The sequence below is a fragment of the Heliangelus exortis genome, chromosome 1, assembly GCF_036169615.1.
Source record: "Heliangelus exortis chromosome 1, bHelExo1.hap1, whole genome shotgun sequence".
Taxonomy (NCBI): Eukaryota; Metazoa; Chordata; class Aves; order Apodiformes; family Trochilidae; genus Heliangelus; species Heliangelus exortis.
Window position 1 is genome coordinate 81,526,448 of NC_092422.1, and position 16,080 is coordinate 81,542,527.

At 36.0% G+C, this 16,080-nt stretch overlaps 1 protein-coding gene across 18 annotated transcripts in view; it reads right to left on the reverse strand.

Annotated features, from left to right (window-relative positions):
- The window catches only part of DMD (dystrophin), a 1,120,784-nt gene that overhangs the window by 372,471 nt on the left and 732,233 nt on the right, over positions 1–16,080 (reverse strand). For all 18 annotated transcript variants that reach the window (XM_071750505.1, XM_071750583.1, XM_071750574.1 and 15 more), the window contains one exon: positions 3,441–3,588. In XM_071750505.1, the coding sequence (XP_071606606.1) occupies positions 3,441–3,588 (148 nt within the window). The remainder of the gene's footprint in view (positions 1–3,440; positions 3,589–16,080) is intronic.

Genomic DNA, 16,080 nt, shown 5'->3' on the forward strand with positions numbered 1-16,080 from the left:
TGGACACTCAATAGCTCATGTATATAACTTCTACTGCTCTTTTAATATTTTAAGAAGCAAGCACTTTCAAGAAGGGTTTTAACATTTTCCATGCCATGAACATACCCAGGTGGTATGTGATGAAAAGTCTAACAGTTTAATCACATAATTAAGAATGTTCATGTAAGTTCATAAAAAAAAACCCAAACAGATAAAGCCAAAGGACACAGATGCAAGGCATCATCTCAAAGTCTCAATTTCCCATCATGTATGCAACTACTGAAAACTGTCACAGTAACCTGATATATCAACTAAGGATAATGTAAATAAAAGAGAAAGCTTAAGTTTGATTTTTTGCAGGTTTTTTTGCTTGTTGTCAGATTTTTTTGTTTGTTTGACTGGAGGTTTTTTTTTTGTTTTTTTTTAAATTAACATAAGAAGGTAGGTATGAAATGAGCTGCAATGGAAGTCAACACTTTATTATTATCTGTATTTGGATGTATCCTTTTGTATAGCTCCAAAAGAACAAGGTGGACTGGAAAAAATGAGATACAAATAAGAGATGGTAACACATTCAATTTTGGATAATGTGTCCCTTGAGAATACTACGATCAGGAAATATTTATGTATAAATGACGAGTGGGAGCCTTCATACTTCTTAGCAATCAATTTAGATTTTAAACCTGTAATAATGACTGCAAATTATAAGATGCATCTAACACCCCTGATATTTATTTGTCTTCATTCTGATATCCTTGACAACGGAGGCAAAGCCTCACAAATTCCTTGTCCAGTTCACTGGGATCTTATGCTAAACAGTCAGGAAAAAAACCCTCAGCACATAGTTGTCATTTCATCAAATGCTATGCAGCAGTATATATCCTAATTTTGTTTATTTAAAACAGAACTTGAAAACGGATTTCTAATAAAGAACGTTTTAGATTTTTTTTCATATTTTGTTGAAAATATATATGACAATATATATATATCTCAATATCTGTATCACTCACTAGAGCACGTCCTGAAGCAGCCTGGCAGCTTTCCAGCCAAGGACTGTCTGGCTTTTATGACCAAAATGCAGGACCTGGCACTTGGCCTTGTTAAACCTCACGCAATCGGCCTCAGCCCATCAATTCAACTTGTCCAGATCCCTTTGCAGAGTTTTCCTACCCTCAAGCAGATCAACACTCCCACCCAATTTGGTGTCATCAGCAAACTTACTCAGGGAGCACTCAATCCTCTCATTGAGATCACTGATGAAGATACTGAGCAGGACTGGCCCCAAAACTGAGCCCTGGGGAACACCACTGGTGACTGGCCTCCAACTGGATTTAGCTCCATTGACTACAAGTCTCTGGGCCCAGCCAGGTAACCAGCCAGGTAACCAGTAACGAAGAGTACGCATGAGCCACAGGCTTCTCTAGAATGCTGTGGGAGACACTGTGAAAGGTTTTACTGAAGTCCAGATAACATCCACAGCCTTCCCCTCATCCACTAGGTGGGTCACCTGCTCATAAAATGAGATCAGGTTGGTCAGGCAGGACCTGCATTTCCTGAACCCGTGCTGGCTGGGCCTGATCCCCTCTCTGTCCTGAGCTTGCCACTTAACTACACTCAGCATGATCCACTCCTCAGTTTTTCCAGTCACTGAGGTCAGGCTGACAGGCCTCTAGTTTTCTGTATCCTCCTGTCAGCCTTCTTTGGTAGATGGGCATCACATTGGCAAGCTGCAAGTCTCCTTGGATCTCCTCTCCTAACCGAGACTGCTGGTTGATGGTGGAGAGAGGCTTGGAGAGCTCCTCTGCCAGCTCCCTCAATACTCTCAGGTGGATCCCAGCCAGCCCCATAGATCTGTGGGAGTCCAGGTGCCATAGCAAGTTATTAACTGCTTCCTTCTGAGTTATGTGGGGATTGTGCTGCTCCCTGTCCTCATCTTCCAGCTCTGGAGGCTGAATACCCTGGGAGTAGCTGGTCTGAGTAATGAAGATGGAGGCAAAGAAGGCATTAAGTATTTCAGCCTTTTCCTAATTCCTGGTTGCAATGTTTCCCCCTGTGTCCAATAAAGGATGGAGATTCTCCCAGTCTCTTTGGTTGTTATTGAGGTATTTGTAAAAACATTCTTGTTACTTGTTTTTTTTTTGTTAGTTTGTTTTTGGTTTTGGTTTGTTTTTTTTTTTTAATGTCAATAGCCAGATTAAGCTCCATCTGTGCCTGCCTTACCAACCCGATCTCATTAGGCCTTCCTAATTTTTTCTCTATATGACCTAACAAGATCCCTGTACTCATGCTGAGATGCCTGCCCCTTCTTCCAAGGGAGGTAAGCTCTTCTCCTTTTTCCTAAGTCCCAGTAAGAGCAAACTGTTCAGCCACTGCTCATCTTCGCTGACATTTTGTCTTACGGCACTTAGGGACAGCCCACTCCTGTGCTTTTAAGACTGAACAATGTCCAGCCTTCCTGGATCCTTTTGTCCTTTAGAACTGCCTTCCAAAGGAACTCTCACAACCAGTGTCCTGAACAGGCCGAAGTCTGCCCTCTGGAAAACCATGGTGGAGTTTTTGCTAATCCCCCTCCTTGGATTGAGAATTTTACCATTTTTTGGTCGCTAAACCTAAAATGGCTCCCAACCACTACATCCCCCACCAGTCCTTCCCTGTTTGTGAACAGGAGATGCAGTGAGGCACCTCCTCTGGTATCATCTGTGTCAGGAAGTTATTTTCCATACACCCGAGGAACATCTTAACCTGTCTTCTCTCTGCTACCTTATACTTCCAGCAGACAAAGGATAACTAGTCCTTAATCTCAAGAGGGAACAGAGAGCTTTTAGGAGGGTGTTCTATAAGTAATAAGCATTTTTCAGCTACAGTCTAATTTATTATAATGCAAGTTATACAGTCATTCTATTAGGCACATTGCAGAAACACAACAAAGAAGCTTCTACTAGATATATTTATTAGCAGTACCATAGTCTAAAAGCTCCAACATCTTAATGAAAATATTCTGGTCTTTAAAAACAAGCATTTAGTATGCTGTTGTGGGTTTTTAAATTATTTTTAAAAAGTCACTCAGATGCTTAGTCTAGAAAAGTAATACTTTAAGTAGCTGACATTTATAATAATGTATCCTATTCCAAATACTCATCTGAAATACTGAATAGCAATTGATAAGTGAAGTCATAAAGGATTAACAAGACACCTTTAGAGAAATATTTCACAGATAAAACAATCAAGCTATGTATTAAGAAAGGAGAATGAAAAAGACAGTGATTAATTACAGGATAGGTATTTTTCTTTCATTACATTTTCTATTACTTTTCTGATTTTAGTGTGATCAGTATATATCTGTGCATGGGTTTTGAAATTCCACTGCTTTGATTTACCTATGAAATTAAATTAATGTTGTTTGATGGCAGAAGCATTCTCTTGATAAAGTAAGAAAATATTAAGAATGAAACTCACAATACCTTTACTTTGCTAAGGCAGTCTCTTAACTGGTCTTCATTCCCTGGTTCAAGGGAAGTACCAATAATGCTGTCTGCTTCCTCCAACCATAACAACAACTTTTTTAAGTCCTCTTGAAATTCTGATAAAATATTCTTTTCTTCCTGTATCCTGTAATGAAAACGCAGAATTAATATTTCTATACTTTTTTATGTTGAAGTGTTTATTCACTAAAATAAAGAATAGAGAAAATGAATTCTTATAGTTTATATTGATTATTTTATAAGTGTGACTTATTTTATATCAAAACTGTCAGGCCAGAACCTTTTAAACATGATAATAAATGTATTTTAAAAGAGAAACTCAAGTCATAATTTTCAACATCACTAAATTCAGCTTCTGAATTATCACGGAGCAAAAAAGTGTACCAGAATTAGAACAGTCTTACCTGTATGGAAATATTAATTGAGTATTAATAAAGTTAAAATGTTATGTTTTGGGTTTTTTTAACATAATTATTTTTTAACATCATTCCCAGTTCCAGATGAACCTGAGAGGTTAGGTCATTTATTAAACATAGCAAGAAGTTGCATTAGTGTTTTAAAAATGTAACTCAACATCACAGTGGAGAATCAAGGTATTACTAATATATTATTTCTGAATTTAAAAATATATTAGGGAAGAATGACAACAGCTTTTACTTTTTCTGATCTTCCCTACTTGACATGATGGTCACTGTCCATAGAACACACTAAGAAGTCAAATTAAATTATATATATTTTAATCTACACCACCATTTATTCACAAATTTCTTTTTTCTTTTTTCTTAGGAAACCGTATTTTCTGGTGGCTGACTTAAGCAAAGACTTTTTTTTTTTTTCTTTTTCTCCTTTTTTTTTTTTTCCTTTCTTCCTTTTTTCTATGTGTATAAGCTTCAAGAAAAAAGAAATCAATAAAAAGTGTCAGCTTCACATTATGTAACATAAAACTACTGAAAACAATTATTGCTTGACACAGTTGCCTGCTCACATGCACACACACATTGTGTGACAAAGAGCTTAGGAACTATAGATTTAAAACTTCTATTCAAGCAGAGCAGAAATTTGGAAATTTTTTACTGTCAATATCTGATAAAAGCTTGTAAGTTCAAATCCGCAAAACATTTCACTCTATATTAAGAAACCCAACTGTAAGTCACTAAAATCTTACATGAAATTTTCTTCCCCTCACTGTCATTTCCAGAGAATAAAAGTGTTCCTGGGACTTCAAATATTCTGCATTTGAAAGACTTAATTAAAGGGAAAGAAAGCTGCCTCCTTAACAGGCTGAGTAAAAGCAATTGGATAGTGGGATTGTAAAGTAAGAAAAACTGCAAGATTTGTACAATTCCTTTAAAATAACATCATCCCAGGTACAGTGCAAAATGGCAAAAGCCTGGTCTGGTCGACCATGAAAGTTCTAGTAGTGAAAAGGAGCATAAGCATATGAGGTGAATTAAATATAGACATCTGTCTGTATAGTATAAACAAGAAGAATTTTAAAATTATTTTTGAGGAGGCAAAAAGTCTTGCTATTGGAATGCGATTTTAAAATAAAAGCAGGACCATACAATTTAGCTGTTATTTTATACAACATGCAAACTAGCAAAACTTTTGCTAGGGCTTTACCTGCCTTATATCTTATTGGTTTACTGCATTTCTTTAACAAGGCATGCTTGCAAGATAAGAATCAATACACAGGATTAGTAAACACTCTGCACACTCTATAGTGACCTCTCCATGAAGTATCAAAGACAACTCTCTTGTCCAGACTTCACTATCAAGCTGCCACATTCCACAGTCTGGATGCGTCAAACACGACACATTTTAAGGTGTTCTGAACACACCTTATATACATGTATATATTTATATAAATATAAATTTATATAAATTTATAGATATAAATATATTTATATATAAATAAAGTACCTATCATGATATTGATAAACACTCTTTGGAACCATTCTGACAGTGGTTCCACTCTGACACTGACAGGGACACTGATGCTCTGCCACTGTCTTTCGTGGATGGCAAAAGCCAGGCAAGAAGACATCACTACAAAGATTTCTTGAAAACCAAAAGTGCTCACATTCAATTTACAAGAACCAGTGACATAATTGAAAGCATCTCCAGCTATTGTCTTAAATACATCCTTTCTTTTTTTCGTTATAAAAACGATCAACCAAGCATTAACTTCAACACCATATACACAATGACTCTCTTGGATAATAAAAACCTTATGAAACAGTATTATGCATTCATGATTTGAAGTAATTATGAATAAGTAGCTCACACTTGCAAAAAAAATTCTTTACAGCACAGTTTAAAGATGATCTCTGTTCATTTCTAAAATATGAAACATTTTTTCTTTGTTTACATTCAAGTTTAATGTTTTTGGTAGAATTTATATAAGCATGTAGCAGTGATAATAATAAATAAGATATTTAAAACTCTCCATCTACAAATAAGTGATATTTTATTTTCTGAGTCAATCTAATGCATTTAGATAAGAAAAAAAAGGACTAACTTCTTGAAATATTGATTGTGAATAATAAATATTCTGAATAAATTTTCAGGAAATGGATTTGCAGTGATTATAGCTGAAAAAAAATTATTTATACCGCAGAGCAAGTGCAGAATGTATTATTAAGTATTATGAAGTTCAATTATAAATCATGCATTCAGTCATAATAAAATATATGAAGTTTGTGTTAAGGAGATTAGTAAGAGCCAGTATAGGTTTAAATGGAGGATGGGTTTTTCCTAGCTCAGCTGATATATCCATAGATTGCTATTATCTCAAACACTTCAAATGGATTGCAGCTGCAATTTTAGGTAAGCCATAAATTTAAATCTACTCTTACACAGGGTATTTTTTTGTCAGCTAATGTTCAAGAATCAGACAGTGAGGAGTTGCATGCTCTAAGGCTGCAGCAATACAGATATTTGGGGCTGAGAAACCAAAAGACACTATGAAGATGAGAACACACTTAAGTGCTTATAGGGAAGCGTGACTTGACAGAAGAAGAGAGGACAACCCTACTGTACCAGGCAAGGGTCACAGAATCAAAAAATGGTTGGAAAAAACCCTTAAGACCATCAAATCCAGCCATAAATCTAAATAAATCTGCCAAGTCTTCCACTAACCGTATCCCTAAGGTCCACATCTACACATCTTTTGAGAAGCCTTTTGGTCATTAGCAGTTGAATTTTCATATAAACGTAGCACTTATTTGCTCTGGGAAAAGAAGATAGAAGCCTGCTAGATGGAGATTCTTATCAGCTTATGAAAACAGCCAGATTTATTGGCAGGTGAACTGAATTAAAATACAAAGAATTTGAAGAAGTGGACCAATGAAGGTAAGATGTCATGATCCAGAATACGAAAAGTACACCTAATCACAAACTTAGAATTCAGGGTGATCTATAAGAAACTTAATAATTCTGCTTCTTTTAGAAACAGGAACTCACTATTAACTATGCAACACTATTAAAGAGCATAAACTTTATAATCAAGATATCTATTGCAGAACAAGAATTGTTGATACAGTAAAGCCATAAGCCAAGCTGATGCAATCATAGAATCATAGAATAACAGAATGGTAGGGGTTGGAAGAGACCTGGGGAGATCATCTAGATCAACCCCCCTGCTAAAGCAGGTTCACCTATAGCAGGCTGCACAGGAATGCATCCAAGCAGGCTTTGAATATCATAGAATCATAGAATTGGCTGGGTTGGAAGGGACCTCAGAGATCATCAAGTCCAACCCTTGATCCACTACCGCTGCAGTTCCCAGACCATGGCACTGAGTGCCACATCCAGTCTCTTTTTAAATATCTCCAGGCACGGAGAATCCACCACTTCCCGGGGCAGCCCATTCCAATGCTTGATCACCCTCTCAGTAAAGAAATTCTTTCTAATGTCCAACCTAAACCTCCCCTGGCACAACTTGAGACCGTGCCCTCTTGTCTTGCTGAGGGTTGCCTGGGAAAAGAGACCAACCCCCACCTGGCTACAACCTCCTTTATCTCTCACATGGGCAGCCTGTTCCAGTGTTCTATAACTCTTAATTAAAGAAGCTTTTCCTCATGTTCAGCTGGGACTCCCTGTGTTTTCTTTTGTCTCATTCTGTCAACTGGGCACCACTGAAAATAGTCTGGCCTGATCCTCTTGACACCACCCCTAAGGTATTTATAAGCATTGATAAGATCCCCACTCCATCTTCTTGTCTCCAGGCTAAACAGACCCGGATCTCTCAGCCTTTACTCATAAAACAGACACTCTACCACCCTAATAATTGCTGTTACGTGATGTAATCTTTTTGTTTCAAAAGTGCTTCAGAGCCAGAGAACACGGTGTCAGAAGCCTTTACCAAAATTGGTCCTAAATAAAAAGTTTATGTTTTCTGTAGATAATAAACACAGTAGGAAGATGGCAGTGACTCCCAATGTTTTGTACAGTTACATAGGCATCAGTAAAAAAAAATCTAAAAACTACTCTACTACATGTCCAGTGACAACTCTCACTCAAAAAAAGTCTCACCATCTTACCAGAAAGTATATGTTCAATACACAAAAGTCAATATTTACAACTGCACTTAGAGTGTGAAAAAACTGAATAAAAGTTCTAGATCATGTTCCTGGTATAAGATCTAGAATGTAATTCTAAATCAGCAAGCAGATTTGTTTTCTTTCTTAACACAGTATGTTCTAATATTTACTAGACATAAAAACCAGTAACTGCCTACAGGTTAAACAAACCTAAGCCATTGGTGCTGAATTGTTCTTTAGTGGAAAAAGAGGAGATATTTACTGTAAAAACAAAAAAATCCCTCAAAACTTTATATGTATATACATATACGCATATATATATACAAACATAAGTAGAGGTATATGTGTATATATATAAAGACATACACTGAAATTTATAAAAACAATACATTAAAAAGTGAACACCATAAAGAGCAGGAGAAACCAATCAACAGCCCTTCTCTTCTGATTTTGCCTTAAATTTTCTCATAGGAACTTGCATGACTATTTTCAGAAATGGTAGTTTGTCTTGGATTTCTGGAAATGTAAGCTATATCAATGAAAAGCCCTGAAGCTGCTGGACTCTAATATTTCTTATTCCTAAAAATTATAGCTCTGAATCTCTAATGGAGTCCTGCTCAGCAGCCAGAAATTCTGGACCTTCCTGTTGCATACAAACTTAATCATTTTGATTGTATTGGATATGCAGACAAGGACCAACTTTACAGCATTACATTTATTAGTGTTCTTTGCTGAGTGCTGTAGGTATACTTGATAAATGTTCTTCTCAAGCCAAAATATGTTATTTAAACCCAGTTAATCAAAAGGTTTGTTTTTGTGAAACTGAGGCAGATGCTGATTTATGCTGAGGTGTGCAACTACAAAAATGAAGAAAAATTAGCTGCCTGCAATTAATTGCAAAGGCAAAAGCACAACTTTAAACCTCTCTGAGGCATTGTCCCCTCTGCCCCAATTATGAAGATGTCTGAGGATCAGTCATGCATGGCTACACAGTGATCTGCACATTAAAACCTGTGTTCTTTAGCCCGATCAGATTCACCCAGAACCCAAGCTCTCAGCAACAGCTTTACTTTTTTGGTTTCCTATAGCTTCTAATCATTTGTAAAGCCCAGAGCTCAGTGGAGGCATTATGTGATGGTACCCTAAGGATAAACTTGAGAAAGATAGAACTTTAAATATGTTAATTCTGGCACAGAAAAGCAGAGCGTTCAACGCAATGCACCTGAGAGAAAAATTTGTGAGCTGTATAGTATTTTGAATGAGAAATCAAAAGGTTTCTTGTTTTCTACCAGAGACAGCAATTGGCAAGATTCCTTTTTCATCTTAACTATACTGTCAGTTTTATCACCCTTATGAATTCAACTGCAACCCTTAAATTATTTAAAACTTTTCCTAGTCATGAAGGAAAGACTTTTACTTTGATGACTAATTTAAATGTTGATCAGTAGGACTGAGATTTGAATTTTATTATCTGAGAAATGAGAGATGTTTTCAACCTAAGACTTTCCAGGAATTCTTTTAGAGATGTTCACTTTACATATATATTATATATTTATATATATACACACACACATATATATAGATATAAACACACATGTACACAGAAAGGTTTCAGAATTCAGATTAAAAATAAGTATTTTCTCCATAAAGATCTACTTCTTCATCCTAGTCAGGAACAGTATGTAGTAAAGCAATTAAAAGGTCCATTGCAATTAACTTGAGCTGCAGGTGCACTTCATAATTTACTTTACAGTTTATTCTTGGTCTGCTAGAACATTACATCTATTATAAAAAACATCCTGCATGACAAGCATTGTATTATGCAAACCACTAAAATGAAGCACTCTCTGTGCTAGCTGAACCAATTAATCAAATACAAAGTGTTAACTTTATGACTGATTGCACCTTATGAACAAGTTGATTTCTATCACCATAATTACCCTTGGAACAACAGATACATGCAATTTCTAGGTCTTTAAATTCATGGTGACAGTGATAAAATAACATCATATCGTTATCAGGAGACTATGGGCTTCCAAATCCAAGCATAATCATATCTGAATAAGGAACATGAGGCATCGGTTGACTCAGACATGGACAGAGCAGCTCCTGAGAAAGCAGGTGACCGCATCTCACTGGATGGACAAGCAGTCACCTGAGCAATGAGATGTCCTTACAGCAGCTGGTCCTCTGGAGCCAAGCAGATCCAACTCCAGCACAGATCTCTGTGCTGTTATGCTGCTGCCTTATCATTTTAAACCAGCCTATGTTCTCAAAGAGCTTTTTAACTGCTTCCTTGTCAGGCAATGGTTTATTTCATTTACCCTGGAATGTAACACATCTTGTCTGTCAGAAAATACTCAAATTATAGCCAAGAAGTACAGAATGTCATATGTAACTTTTGCTCTCTTACATGATTGCCATTCTCTGGTACATTACTTAGTGTTTTCTGTATTCAAAGAGAGTTTCTTTCTGTTTGTATTTCTAAATTCATAAATGCCCTTGGTCAGCTGTTCTGACTGCACAGACACTTATATGAATTTTATATACATTATACTTTGTGAAATTAATGTATTAATAGTCAGTATTTAATATTGAACAGTAAATTAAAATAATTAAAGGAATTCATTTTCCTAATAGCATTTCATATAAATGGTATTTCACAGATGTGGGACTACTTTGCCTGAACAGTATTAAAATGAATCAATAACAAATTCTTACCATAGTCCATAAAATATTCTTGATAAATTTTTTACTATTATTAATCCTTAGTTATAATGGTTAACTATCACATAAATATTAATGGTCCATTTCAATTCTGCCTGTATTTTAGTTTGCAGGTTCTAGAAACCATATGAAATGCACACTGCAGTTCATGTATTTTCTCCATGCTCGCTTGGGAGGTGTCAGCCAGAGATAGAAAATACAATCACAGGAGTAGGACAGATCTGCACCTGTGACTCCCATTCTAACTTGCCCTTCCAAAAATGGCTGGGTTTTTTTTGTTTTTTTCACTCAGCTGTATATTTTGTATTTATGGGATTTCTAAGATAGGAATTAGTGCAAGTAGCTGTTACTGAAACTTTAAGAAGCCATCAAAATAGTAGCTTGAGAATTTGGAAAAAATATTTACTAAGAGAGAATTAATTTATTTCTTTCTCTAAAAAATGTCTCTAAAGGACACAGAACTGTTAGACAGAGTCCAGAGGAGGGTCACAAGATGATCAGAGGATGGGAGCACCTCTCCTGAGAAGACAGGCTGAGAGAGTTGGGCTTGTTCAGCCTGGAGAAGAGAAGGCTCTGGGAAACCTCATTGTGCCCTTCCAGTACATGAATGGGGCCTACAGGAAAGCTGGGGAAGAACTTTTTACAAGGGCATGTAGTGCCCTTCCATTAAAATGGAAAAGGGTAGATTTGGGTTAAACTTTAGGAAGAAATTCTTTAATGTGAGGATGGTGAGATGCTGCAACAGGTTGCCCATCAATGTTCTGGATGTCTCCACCCCAGAAGTGTTAAAGCCAGGCTGGATGGGGCTTTGAGGAGCCTGGTCTAGCAGGAGATGTCACTGTCCATGCAGGGGGATTGGAACTAGATGATTCTTAAGGACCCTTCCAACTCAAACCACTCTGATTCCATGAATATGCAAAAATGTTTGTTTCATTTGGGTACAGAATATAAAATAATTGAAATAAAAAAAAATCACAGAAACTTTAGAAAAGTCAGATGTAAATACTAAATAGAAAGAAGTTCAGCTACATTGCTTGTAAACAGAGTTAATTTATACCAAAGTAATTGTCTTCTAGTGATTTACTGTAAGAAATCTAAACAGTCAAAAATGAAAAATTATGAAAATTCAATGTGACTAATCTTATGTTGAAAAGAAAAACATAATTATTTTCCTAACTGTAATGAAATCTCTTCATCCTAAACTATCTTTTAAATTGAAATGAGAAGCTGATCACATCAGTGAGGTTGTGGAGTCTCCTTCTCTAGAGATATTCAAACCCCCCCTGGACATGTTCCTGTGATCTATTCTAGGTGATCCTGCTGTGGCAGAGGGGTTAGACCCGATGATCTCTCGAGGTCCCTTGCAGCCCCTAACAATAACATTCTGTGTTTCTCTGTGAATCTGTGATCCTTCAATATAGAGAGTGCTCAGTTGAAGGAAACCAATCACTGGAAGCTGTTGTGATATAGAAAAAGAATACTTGAATGACAGTAAGGTATGAAAAATATTTCAGAGTATATTTACTTTATAACAATTATTTTTTAATTTCAAACAAAAAGCTTGTAGGTATATATACAGTTAATTTTTTAAAAATATTTTGGTAAACAGCCTTTGTTCTGTCATTCTTTCCATAAATACTTCGAACTCGCTTGAGTAGAGATTTGAACAGACAGTCGCCAGGTTTAAGCTCATTAAAAGTGCAAATGTATTTGCAGCAAAAATAATGAAAAATTCTCTTCTATTCAATGGAACCAAATTTGAAGAGCCGTCAGATTGCGATGAATAAAGAACACCACACATTGCTTCCGAAACAGCAAAGGAGTCTAATTCCTGGGCATCTGTTTTCAGAAATTATACAACAAATTTTCAACAAAAATGGAAAATAAAAAGACCAGACATCACCAGTGTTACAAGTCTGTCAGCTACCTCACAGGATCCTTCACTTCAGCAAGCTCCTACACGAGAAGCTACTTTTCCTCATGACAGGTATCCCTCTGATGGGCTCTGCCTGCCCAATGCTACTGTCCCCTTCAGTCACCCAAAAAGCAGACAACAATGGAGAGAGTCCTGATGGTGCAGTTTAGATGATTTTGTATTCAGAATTATTGCTGGAGTGTAGAGAAGAGACAGACCCTCCTTTGTCTGGGGTTAGTAGCATCTGTTCAAGGAGGCACTGCAACTTCCCCTGGTCTCCAAAGTCTCCCTGTCAGTTTGAGTAGCACTGCTCCAGAGAACTGACTCCAGCTTCTACAAAAGATGCTGCTTGCAGCAAAATGCTAACAAAAACTCCATTAAATTCCCAATTTGCTAACTATCAGTGTATCAGGCTTTCAATCAAGTTTCATTTTATTCAACTGCCTGGCCTATTCCAAAGTTGATGAGTTAAAATTACATTCTCACCTAATTCGTAGCTGAAATGGATTAAACTGCAAGACACAGAAACACTAAACACTGAATTCCAACTTCTACAGCCTTGAAACTCTTTGATAAAGGCAAATGAAAGATAACATCCTACACAAACATAACTCAAGCATAACCTCTTGATCTTCACAAAGAAAGAAAGGAGATTTTAAGTCTATGCTTCGCATGGGATCAGTATTTGACCTTTTAAAACTTAAAAAGCAGCCTCTTTTTACTGAAGAGCAACACAGGCTCTTCAAATTGTTATTATATTTGGTTTGTTTCCTTGTCTGTTTTTAATTAAATTGTCCAAATAATTTGCATTCATTAAATCTGTCAGACTACCACTAAGACTACTATAGTGTCCAGCAAATCTATGATCAATTTCCATTATTATAGAATTTCCATTATTACAGAATTTCAGAGGTTTGATCCAATGTACTGTTCCAGTTATGCAGGTAGTTGAATATTTATTCCAAATTATTTATGAAAGCTGGAATAACATGTTGAAACTCTTATTATTATATCATATATCAATCTTCCTTTTTCAAAGTCAACCAGCCACAAAGTTCATGACGGTTGCAGGAAATATTTTTAATTTACTATGTTCTTTATCAGTGCAGTGATAATATTGTGTTCTCATAATATAACAGAATAAATAAAAGACCATTTAAAAGTGCATACGCATGAAAATTGACAAAGAAATTCTGTAGAATTTTTTTCACCTTCAGAAATATGTTCAGTGCATCAGAACATGAAAAATGACTGAGTGTCAGGAAAGGCAGCCCAGCAGATTGCAACCAACATTGTTAACACAGGATAGTAATTGAAGGAGCACGGAAGACACTTGCTTTAGCCTTTTCACCTCATACTTACATAGAATTTCAGCTACCTCCCCATACTGCACCTGCAGACACTGACATGATAATGCCAGGATCACTTTATCATTGAATCATAGAATAGTTTGGGTTGGAAGGGGCCTTTCTCTGGAATATTCATTACTTCGAATTTGTCTGTGATGAAGATCATCTACCATTTCTTGCCCATCCACTCAGTTTCAGAGTTTCCCGGTATCAACCCAGCATTCGACTACCTGAGCGAGGGCATCATCCACTTCCTGACTCCAAATACATTCTCACACTCATATGTCTTACAAAAATATCTATGTTTTTGTCACTTCTGCAATGCTTTCCCCACCCCTTCTTCCACCACCCTTTAACTCTAATCGTCTTGAGAAATATGTCCAAAATGTTGTCTCTGTGTCCCATCTGTAAACAGTGCAGGATTATCAAAATCAATTCCTTCCATCTTGGTAAGCAATAGCAAAAATAGACTTTTCAGTATATAATATTTCCTTGTAATTTAAGTGATGTTTAGCTACATTATACTTGAATTAGAAAACACCATAATATTTAATTTCTGGAATCCATTCAATTGTTATTTTCTTCCAACTTCCTGTATTTTGACATCTGTTGAACCAAAAAAAAAATTAATAGAAATGTCAATTGCTCACTACTCCTTCCTCTGAGCTATTGAGCATCAGTTTGCAAAACAGAGCACAATCTATTGACTGCAAAGACTAGAACATAAAACCTATTAAAATTTAGAATGGGTTTTCTTTTCTGATTTGTAGAAGATTCCAAATGTTAGACTTTAACAGTTTCAAAGAAAAATAAAATAAAGGAAAATGAATTCTACCCAGACTATTCTGCCTTCAACATCACCTTCTTTCACTACGGCTTTAAGATGTGGTTCCATTTTCTCATTCTCAAAATTGACTTACACAGAAATCTTAGAATCTCCTTCTTTATCATAAAATTCTCTTAACTTAAAATTTAGAAAATATAGAGAAATATTAAAGTCTAATAAAACTTCAGTTAGCCAAAATAGAAACATATTGGCTTAAGAGTTAAGAAAACAGTCTACTAAGGCTATTCTGGAAAAGAGGAGTCAAAACATTTTAATTCACCCAGATCTGTTATAAGTTGTTATATGCCATGATACTGACATAAATTTGCTAAAGTGCCAACACAGTGGGCAATGCGATGACTGTGCTGTCTCTCTTGGACTGCAAGAAGAGGTCCTTGTTCGCCCCTTGCTTTGTTCTTTTTGAAAAATTAAAGGACATTGGGTGACAAAGGAATAATCTGACTGCACCCCAAACCAAATAAGGACAACTAATGAAAAACCAGAAGATGCTAAAGCACCAGAGGTGTCCCATGGCACCAAGGATATATGAATTCTGTCCAGCAGAGAAGCCTAAGCTCTTTTCATACCCAGAATCATCTATAATTGAGACTCAGCAAGAACACCCCACATAAGCTTATCAGCTAGGTTTCTTTCCTTTGAAAATCGAGTCTGTGAGTGAAAATCTTAAGGAAAGAAGAAAATGCATGAACGAGGAGGCAGCAGGAAGGTAGGATCTGTTTTTAAGATCTTGGAGCTAAAAGGTTGCTTGTCTCTGACACGTCCAGGAATAGCGGGAGATGAACACAAGTACAAATGCCTCTGTCATTAAGCCTAGCATATAGATTAAGACCTTATGATTTTATAAAACTTAATATAAACTTAAACATTTATGAAACCTAATATAAGTAGTAACAAAACATTATTGGAAATTTTCTTATTAAAAATGTAAAATCATTTTTATATTGTCTGTAGCTCAAATTCTCTGGCATTTCACTGTGACTGCAGAAGAAAACCAAACTGATCAAAAAGCGAGTATAAATGATTAATTTATTATAAATTGGTTAGTTTAACCAGTTTATTCATTTCATCCAACCCATGAAATGCAGATGCTAATAGCATTAATGATGAGAATTAGATTAGGATTAACTGTATCAATTAGCTAAGGTATTACTAGTACTACAGAGACACACTATCAAATAGAAAGATGCTAAATCAACTAAATTCTGTAAATGAAGCTGCAATCTATTCTACTTTTAAT